At 38.0% G+C, this 10,555-nt stretch overlaps 1 protein-coding gene across 6 annotated transcripts; it reads left to right on the plus strand.

The window, feature by feature from the left end:
* The first annotated feature begins 4,159 nt into the window (after positions 1-4,159).
* tcp11l1 (t-complex 11, testis-specific-like 1) lies at positions 4,160-10,519 on the plus strand. 6 transcript variants are annotated; one of them, XM_010772509.1, is made up of 7 exons: positions 4,160-4,294; positions 4,441-4,545; positions 4,738-4,876; positions 6,977-7,109; positions 7,862-7,982; positions 8,795-9,015; positions 10,318-10,519. In XM_010772509.1, the coding sequence occupies exons 3-7, from the start codon at positions 4,741-4,743 to the stop codon at positions 10,502-10,504; spliced, it is 798 nt and encodes a 265-aa protein (XP_010770811.1). In that variant the 5' UTR covers positions 4,160-4,294; positions 4,441-4,545; positions 4,738-4,740; the 3' UTR covers positions 10,505-10,519. The 6 variants fall into 6 exon arrangements, with proteins under 6 accessions (XP_010770811.1, XP_010770810.1, XP_010770809.1 ...); XM_010772510.1 differs by having other exon boundaries at positions 4,168-4,210; XM_010772508.1 differs by having other exon boundaries at positions 4,160-4,545.
* The last annotated feature ends 36 nt before the right edge of the window (positions 10,520-10,555 follow it).

A 10,555-nucleotide genomic window follows, 5' to 3' on the forward strand; every position in this document is an offset into this window, starting at 1 on the left:
TGCCAACTAAGTGCTCTAGTCTTTGCAATAGGATATCATGGTCGATAGTATCAAATGCAGCACTAAGATCGAGCAAGACAAGAATTGAGACAAGTCCCTTGTCTGAGGCTATTAGAATGTCATTTGTGACTTTAACCAGAGCTGTCTCTGTGCTATGTTGTGTTCTAAAGCCAGACTGAAAATCTTCAAATAAATCATAGTTTTTTAAGTAATCACACAGCTGTTTTGCGACTGCTTTCTCAAGAATCTTTGAGAGGAACGGAAGATTAGAAATAGGTCTATAGTTGGCTAAAACCTCTGGATCGAGGTTGTGCTTTTTAAGAAGCGGTTTTATCACTGCTACTTTGAATGATTGTGGAACATAGCCTGATAATAAAGACATATTCATAATATTTAATAAAGAAGTGCTAATTAATGGAAAAACTTCTTTTAACAGCTTAATTGGAATCGGGTCTAAGATACACGTTGATGGTTTAGAAGAGAGAATCATTGAATTTAATTGTTCAAGGTTTATGGCTGAAAAGCATTCTAGTTTACTATCTAGTGTAATATTAGAACTTACGTTTCCGGGAGCTGTTGATAACACTATACTGGTCAAAGGCAAGAGGTCATTGATTTTGTTTCTAAGAGTAACAATTTTATCGTTAAAAAAGCACATAAAATCATTACTACTGAGTGCTATGGGAATAGAAGGCTCAGTCGAGCTGTGGCTCTCTGTCAGCCTGGCTACAGTGCTGAAAAGAAATCTTGCATTATTCTTATTCTCATCTATTAATGAAGAGTAGTAGGCTGCTCTCGCTTTACGCAGTGCTTTCTTATATTCATTGAGAGTAATATGCCAACTTAAACGAGATTCTTCAAGTTTAGTGGAACGCCATATCCTTTCAAGTTGTCTCGACTTTTGCTTTATTTTGCGGGTTTCGGCATTATGCCATGGAGCTAATCTATGTTGTTTTATTTTCTTCTTTTTCAAAGGAGCAACAGAGTCTAATTTTTTGAACACATTGTTTAAACATTGTGTTGTCATTTTGAGTTGCAAGAAATGACCGTCTCAGACATTCACTGAATAGGATAAGTGGGAATTGAAAAGAGTACAACTCAAGTTCAAGAAAATACCTTTTTGAAGTGTTATTTAATCGACAAACCAATCTCTGCCATTACATAAGTTGACGTTAAGACTTTCCTCTCCTCTCTCCAGATACCAGGGGCCCTGCACAAAGTAGTGAGTGAGAAGCTGGCCGGCCTCGTACAGGAGGAGGAGCCTGATGTGAACGGTAAGGCTGTTCATGAGGGTCAATCCAACGACAATCTAACACAAAAATATACAGTCCGTCACTGTTTCCTCAAGCACCTGTCACCCCAGGTCCGGTTCTGTTTCCTCAAGCACCGGACCTGGGGTGACAGAGTACTCTCCACTGCTGCCCCCACCCTCTGGAACTCACTCCCACAACAAATTAGACTGTAATGACGCCCCCGCCTTCAAAACACTGACGAAAACTCACCTTTTTAGACTGACTTTTAACGTGTGATTGATGACATGTCCTTGTCACAAATGTGGTTTTATTGCTCGATTTTAATAAGACTTCTTATCTTATCTTATTTTTTCTTGACGCTGTAAAGCGTCTTTGAGCATTTGATACAGCGCTTGATAAATAATATGTATTATTATTATTAGGTTAAAGGGGACCTATCGTGAAAAATCCACTTTTGTACTTCTTTTTATACATGAATATGTGTGTCCGGTGTGTCCGGGAACTCACCAAGTGTCAGAAAACACCACCCTCTCTTTTCCTCCATACCCAAATCTCTAAAAACGGGGCTGCAACGGATCTGATACAGACTGATACAGACTGATACAGATTTGAAAATAATCTGACATCAGTGACGAGGAGCTCCGCCTATACGGCCAACTCTACACCTATCAGGGGGTTGCCGTGGCATGGTAACAGCATGGTAACATGACGCTCAAACTCGCCCCCTCCTTTGCAGGTGGGCGTGGTCAGCTGCAGCGCATGCAAAGAGAGGGTGGAGGAGAGGAAAATAGAGCAAAATGAGGCATGGCTAAAAAAATGCATGATCTGTTTGGTATTTTGAAGAAAAAAACATAAATATACCTTTTTATATAGGTATGGCCCTACAATATATTATTCAAATGTAGCATGATAGGTCTCCTTTAAATTGTTTAATACACATTATTTAAGAAATCACAGACATTTGCATATTGGACTTTGACGTATTTCTATTTTACAACCATTAAACCTTGAAGGAAATATTCCCTGCAGCAGCTAATTGTAAGGTAAAGTGTCCACTTCCAAAATGCACTGTTACTATTTTAGTAAAAACTAAAGAAATGTTCAACATTCTTATAGGGACTCACTGAACAGAAGTGGGGATTATTGACAGTAGATGGTGAAATTTAGTGTAACACTAACTCATACTTGTTAAAGAGTCATAGATTTAGACAACTTTCTCATAAATCTGAGTTTCCCAGCAGACCTGCAGAGTATCCAAGTGTTGTACAGCTCATTTTTTGGGTTTTACACTCCATAACTTTTATTTGTTTTGGTTCACTCTTTCTGCTCTAATCAATCTCAAATAAGGTATCATGCTTTACAAAGTACAGAGATGGAGGAGACCAAAACAGAGTTTAAAGAAAACTGAATATAGAGATGCATTTGACAGTTGGCCAGAAAATGCAATTGATGCTACATACCTGCTGGAGTTGCAAGTCGGCATTTGCCTGTTAACACATTTCCCTTAAAAAGCAATGTTGTATTGCCTCTAGGTTGCCAAAACTACTAATTGAGTGCAATGTGGCACTTTTAATCAAAGCTCCTTCCTTCTTAACACTTCTCCCACTCCATCCTTCAGGTTTTACGTTCTGTCAGCAGGTCTCCACTGACTCAAAGGAGACCACCAACCAGGCCCTGTGGACTCTACTGAACAGCATCCACCAGGACCCCAAGGTCTCTGCCAAGGAGAAAAAGCGCCTACTCGGACAGTTTTATCAAGCGCACCCTGATATATTTAGCAAGTACTTTGGAGAATCTGCTGTTAATGTGCTTTAGTTTTGTGAAGGCAATTACACGGGCACATAGTCTTTATCTCTCAGTCTTCTACAGTCAGTTTCACCAGGAGCTAGTTATTACCATCTTTGGTCATTTTCTTTCGGCCCAAGCTAACTGACTTAACTATGTGAGACTTACAAAAAATCTTATGGGAGAGGGCAAAGATTCTTCCAGCATACAATTGCTTGTATATGTGTGTATTTGCTTTGTTATTGACAAAATAAATAAAGTGTTGATAAGTGTTTGTCTTGCATATAACAAGTGTTTCTGTGATTAAGCTTATTTGTTTCATTGGGTGTGTAAGGGTAATACAAAACAAATAGAGTAGAATCAATGAGAGATAGTCCATCAGAAAAAAAAGAGTCTCATGTTAAGTATAACGTTTTTTCTGGTGGGTGTATGTCATTTGGTTAAAGTAGCTCACATCGGTAACAACCAGATTTAACTTTGTGTATTGCACATATCCTTTAATATCAAATTGATTCTTGTAGTAATTACCATTCGGAACTTGTGGCTTCTATGCCATACATGCACTTCAACCATTTAAGTCTACACAGAAATAACTCAATATTTTAGTGGATTTCAAGGACCACCACCACTGTCTGTATTGCATTTTCACAAGTATAACACTTACTGTATGGGCCTTTTCTGTGATGTTCTACCTTCATCTTCTTCATACAGACATAGTAACAGTTGTCAGTGTATTACTGTGGAAACATAGCATTAAGAGTAATGTTTTTTCAACTTTTTTGTTTGTGTTTTTAGCTGGCAAATACATGACATACACGTTTTATAGTCAAAGATAGATGTTTTTCTATTTTCTTATAACTTCTACAGTGCAATAAGGTAAAAATAGGTGTTTTATTGGGGGATTATAATAAAGTATGAATATGTTGTATTTGAAAGAAATGTTGTCAAACATTTCAATTGTCTTCTAGGTCAATACTTTATGAATAAAACATATAATAACACATACATAAATTGTATTATTGAATAATAAAATCCTAACTCAGTGTGTTTATTTGGGTGCGCTAGTGGGCTGGGCTGTTACGTCAAGTTAACCCCGCCCAAAACAGGAAGTGTTGCTCAGTTAGCTTAGCGACGACCCTACGCATGTAAAAAGAGAACAGGGTGCGACTTCTGTAAGCTTGAGTTTCTTTGTTTTAAACAAAACGTTCCTTCTGTTGAAGACGGTGTCTGGCAGTGCTGAAGTTGTAAAACCATTGGTCAGTGATAATTTCCCTATTGTCGGCCGGGTTACGAAGGATTAGCTGTGTCATAAGGAGGTTGTGTTGTTGTTGACTAAAGCTAGCGGTACAGAAGTTGAGCTAACACATCTCTTTGCTCTTTCATTTTCCCCGCTGACTACAAGGTTAGTAACGTTTCTGCAGAAAGCCACAGCGATGTTATTCTGTTTACCTCTTCCGTATTCACCACCTGAGCGTCGCACTGGCACACTGACTCCCCTGCCTTAAAGGTGATGTCATCATGCATGGATGACAATAAAAACAAACCTGCATATGTAATATGAAATCCCAGCATGTTACAAATGCCGTTCACTGATGTAGCAAGGCTGCATCTCTATAAAAATCACAGTTAATGTGTGTGTGCTGCAATCTCCTTAAATAACTGCTGATTGGATACTTGAACTGCATCTGATTTCTTGCAGAGCATGCAAAAGGAGAATGACCAAGTTGGAGGAGACAAGGAGTCGAAGGAGGAGAGGACGCAGAATGCCACTGAGGGGACAGTGAGCAAGAGGATCCGGGTAAATACTCCGAGCCCACAAAGAGGGAGCACTCCCCAAGGTGAGAAACAGGATGATTTACTGCAGCTACACAGAGAAACAGCCATGAGTCAAAATGGATCATGTATTTCTAATCCAACATCAGTTTTATTGGAGTAGAAACATTCCAAGAGAAAGTGAACTCAGATTAAAAATAACAAGGATGTACATATGTGAGAATATTTGCTCAAATATTATCAGGGCGACGAGCATCCTGGATAAATAATTGATGTTGGACAGCTGTGGCCCAGGAAGCTACTTTTGCAGTTGGTCTTAGTTCTTTTGACATGGATGTTCAGGATAAAGCTTTCCAGTTCTTGACCTCAGTTGACTTCAATCTGCTACCTACCAAATTTTCCGCAGTTATTGAAAAACATCTGGCACTCAACGGGAAATTAAACAATAACCAACATTAATGTTCTCGTAAAAACATACTACCCTCATCAGTGGGCTGATTGCCTTTCTTAGCTGTTAACCCAGCTCCAGCAATATCATCCCCTCAGCTTGACCCACTCTAACCCGACTTAAAATAAGGACAGGTGTGGTTTGGCAATATGTACCAACAAGGCCTTTTTCATTTTGAGGTTTATCTGACATATTCACGGACACTAAATGGCTCATGAAGTTTATACCTCAGTATGTTATTTTCACAGTATTTTCACCGTCTCAGATAAAATGACATTTTATTTTATTTATTTATATAGGTTGCAATGATCCTTAAAGGAAAAAGAACATACTTATAATTTGTAACCTGATAAAAAGTGTTTATACTTATAATATGTTATATATCTTAAGCATTCTATATTACCGGGTTAGCAAAACTATGAACATGTATACCAATACAATCACATTTGTATCATGTCCAGCAGATAAATTACCCAGCACATAATAGGGATGGGAATTTGAAAGCAAATGCATATTCGAATATTCGACCCCCAAAAAAAACGGTTAACCGACTAACCAAAATGTACATATCCTATAAAGAAAATATATATATATTTTAATTTTGAAAAATAAATAAATACATGTTCAAATAAGTATAGAAACCAACTCAAATTTGTCAAATGTATTGAACTGGTGATCACAGTTTGAACAGATGACAGCTATAGGCCTACAGCTTTCATGCTTAAAACATAACTTGGTTTTCTGATGGATTTGGACATAAACACGAGTGAAGTATAACCGGACGAGAGAGAGAGAGAGATCAGCACCTGCAGCTCTGCCCGCTGTGAGGGACCGGTGAGCGGAGCAACACACACCTTTAGACCTAACACATTTAGCTATGGCACTGTTGTATACATTGAATTATTCCATTTGATCATATGTAATCAACTTAGGCACCCCTCCCAAAAAAAACATTCATAACTCATATTCGAATACCTGAATAATTTCGAATATTAGATTAATCGTTCCCATCCCTAGTACATAGCACATCCTCTTAAAAGTCATTCCCTGACTACTAGGACTCATTTATTCAGACATCAACTTTATAGCCCTGATAAGGGCGATCAATATAAAGGTTTTTCCACAAGTATATTCAGAACTTTGCATTTGGGACTGTTTAATTATCTCGGTTATAAATTGGATTATCATTGACACCCAGAGATAAAACATTCACCATCTTATGGATGGATACTTTAGCAGCAGCATTTTGACAGTCAATCTACAAGAATTACACAATTACTTAAAAATAGAATAGAATATAAATAAAATATAGATAAACATAAACAAATGTACATTTCAAAACATTATCAACATATTCTCAGTAAGAAATAAATGTATTCAGAGTATCTAAACACTATAACATATCCAGAATAAGTAAGAATCCTCTCTAATATACCAATCTACTTAACATATAAACATAGTGTACTATATATATATTAAATACATAAAACATTTGTACAGTAGCTTGCGATTAGGAGTAATATATATCCTGTGAGGTAACGTGTCTGATGTATGTCTGTTTTTACACTATATCTGCTTCAAAATAAGAGTAAATGCACCTTGTTTTCTTATTAGTTCAACTACAGGTTGTTGGCGGTATGACGGTATTATTGTTTTGGGAAATTACCCTCTGATGTTTTATGTTGTTAAATCATTAAAAGATGGATTTCCCTCACAGCCAGCCCCCCCAAGTTTGTGTCTGTGGAGGAGCTGATGCAGACGGCCAAAGGAGTCTCAAACATGGTTCTGGCCCATGAAATAATTTTCAACAGCGATTTCCAAGTCAAACCTGCAGCGCCTCCTGAGGGGAGGTGAGAATTGAGTCAAGTAGACTCACTGATTTGAAAGTCCCTGTTATTGAGTTACTCCTCCCTTGCTTCATAAGCAGGGAAAGTATATTTACTCAAGTGGCACCTCAGTAAAATGTTAAGGGACTTCAGTATGTTCATTTTATGGTACAAAATACTTCTAGTACATTTTGGAGGCAAATGGTTAACTATATACTCCACTTCTTTTAAGTTATATGCAGGTTCATATTATTAAAATAAATAAAACAACTAATGACTTAAGATTTTTCCGGTTCCGGCGCCGGGCGAGTGGCAGCCTGTTACAGCAGCTGCAAATTTCCCCTCTGTGGGACTAATAAAGGTATCTGATTCTGATTCTGAAGATGGACAATGGACTATTATTAATTTAGATAACTTTAAAAAAAAAAAGAATTATATATTTTTAAAATAATAATAAAAAAAGTAATTAAAGTGGTCTCCACCTCTTATGAGCATCACATATAAATGATATTCATATTATTGGACCAGTAACTATATTCCAGTAAAACTATATATACTATTCTGAAATCGGCCCAAAAAATGCAACCTTTTTTTAGGGGCATATGGCATGCATGGTCTGTTTGGGATTTCAGCATTTCAGAGACATGTTTTGTATATATCTGAGACCGATCGTATATTATTGAAAAGGAGTATAATACGTGACCTTTAAGTAGAAAATCTGAGTACGTCTTCCACCACTGTTTTATAGTAACAACCTCTGCTGTGCCCCTGTACAGTTTGGAGCACAAAGTGAAAGAGATAATGCACAAAGCATTCTGGGAGTGTTTGGAAGCTCAGTTGACGGACGAGCCACAGACGTACGGACATTTAATCAAACTGCTGGCGGAGATCAAAGAGGTGAGGCAGATGTTGTTTGTTTTACTCCTGGAAATAAAAACGTCCCTGATGACTCCAAAGCTCTGAAAATATGTGTTCCTATTTTAACTCTTCAGATATGATCCCGCAGCTGTTTATTGAGAAGGACATGGTTTATAAAAATAACTCATTTTGATTCATTAACTGTTAATGATATTGTTGGTCATTGGTCATTTTATTTATAATTATCATTCGTGATATAATAAATTATTACGGTGTGATACTTTTTTCTTTTTTTTAAGAGGATCTGTACCAAACAATTATGTTTTGTTAAATCTGAATAATATAGTTTATCAGAATCAGAAACATTTCAATAATACCAGGGGGAAATTGGTTTTCGTGAAAGTTGTTCCAATATAGAATGGGACATGTCTCCATGCTTTAATGTTCTCATACTGCCTGTGCTGCAGCATCTCTTTTCACCCTCTGTCTGAAACCAGAGCCCAGTCTGCTCTGATTGGTTAGCTGGCCTGCTCTGTCTAGAGATGTTCCACCCCTTAGCCTGTCACGTACAATGTGTTTGAGTGCTGGCCAATAGAAGGGGTGTTGGTGGTAGAGAAACTCTCTGGAGAGAACTTTGGGATTTTGGCCTTTGTAGAACATTTACATGCACTAAAACCTATATAAGACACTGCAAGTGGCGAGTGAGTGAATATATTTTTGATTCAATACAATTTCCAATGATTGTGCAGCACTACATGCCATACCAATGTAGAATATCTGTCCCTAATACCGATTACTCTGTCTTTTCTTTCCACTGACAACAATCATCATCCATTAACCTCCACATATAGACTTTACTCTCATTTGTGATGCCGTTGAACGTCCGTCTGCGCACCCAGATCGAGGAGGTTTTGGATCTGCCTCTAATCCAGCAGCAGGCTGAGAAAGGAGCGGTGGACATTGGTCAACTGTCCCAGTTCATCGTCATGATGATGGGCTCACAGTGTGCCCCCTGCAGAGATGAGGACATCAGAAAGCTAAAGGAGATCACAGAAATTGTGCCTCTGCTCAAGTAAGCCAAGTATTATTAGTCCTGTATGTTCCAGGGAACAGTTTATTTTAAGATTAGGTGACATTTAATTCCAGTCCATTACATTGCTGGGCTGTGCTGGGCCAACGTTATCATAGAGGATGATAAGAGATGAGCTAGCAGGCTCACAAACCCAATGGAGTGGTTCAGGGATGACGTCTTTTTGAGTGTCGACAGGGAGGTTAGCATCGCAAGGGCTCCTACGACAAAAAGCAATGGGATTTTTCCATTGGATTATTTCAGAAAATTATCTCAACATATTTTCAACCACTTTTAATAGTAGTTGAAGAGTAAATGCAATTGCCTGAATGAAAAAGCTAACGTTAGGCAATAAAAACTACATCGCGGTTGCCTGACTTCACGACAACACAATAACAGCGGCTAATGTTTGCTGTTATGATGTTTGCAATTGCCTTTTTTGACACGTAAAACTATTTTCTAACATATATTATGTCTTAAAGGTCTCCTATCATGCAAAATGCACTTTTTGTTGTCTTTTAAATATGTGTCCCCGGTGTGAACTCACAAAGTGTCAGAAAACAAAACATCCTTTATTTTCCTCCGTACCCACATCTCTAAAAACGGGGGTACAACAGAGCTGATCCAGATTTGCATCCGATATGAGTTAATAACGGAAATGTGGGCTGGCTTTACACCCACGGCCCTATCAGAAACGTTGCTATCAGAAACAATGCGCTACTGTTTAGGACGTAATATGGTCTTTGTTTACATTAGCAAGCATCGCTAACACTCAGAGCTTACCTGTACTGGAGAGAGTATGTGTAAAAAAGCAGGAAATAAAAAAAGGAACTCACCTTGTGGTAAACCTGTGAGAGAAAAAGCATTTGAGCTCCATACTGTTTCAGAAATAATCCTTGATGTGGTTTGGAACATGATATGGTGTTTAATCACGGCAGCGTTTAGCGGAGTATCTCGTAGAATTCTGAGCAGGCACAAGCTCCCCCTCCTCTTTTTTTTTTTTTTCAAGTTAAACACATCATAGATATGTTTTTGATATAGTGTTATATTCCTGAGACCCATAATATGTGCCATTATATATAAAACATTGACTTGGAGACAAGGGAACTGGATGTGCTAGAATGCTAACTCATTTCCAGATTTAGGACTCATTCCTTAACCAATCTATGCAGACTTTAATGAATAAGAATATGAACACCAGCCAAGTTGGACATGGAATTTCAAACCTCTTTGGTATTTCTTTATTTCATAACATACAGTGATCTGTTTTCTGCCTCTGTCTTCCTCTGTCCTCCCCCCTCCTAGGGCAATATTCTCTGTGCTGGACCTGATGAAGCTGGACATGGCCAACTTTGCCCTGACCAGCCTCCGGCCTCATCTGATGCAGCAATCTGTTGAGTACGAGAGGAGCAAGTTCCAGGAGTTTGTGGAGAAACAGCCCAGTAAGGAATCTCTCTTTCATGAGATTAGTCATTTTATTCCAAATATTTAGCTAAAGGATATGTTTTACCATTTAAAAAAAACAAACACATTCATAGCCGTG

This window comes from Notothenia coriiceps, unplaced genomic scaffold, assembly GCF_000735185.1.
Source record: "Notothenia coriiceps isolate Sejong01 unplaced genomic scaffold, NC01 NC01_scaffold00011237, whole genome shotgun sequence".
Classification (NCBI taxonomy): domain Eukaryota; kingdom Metazoa; phylum Chordata; class Actinopteri; order Perciformes; family Nototheniidae; genus Notothenia; species Notothenia coriiceps.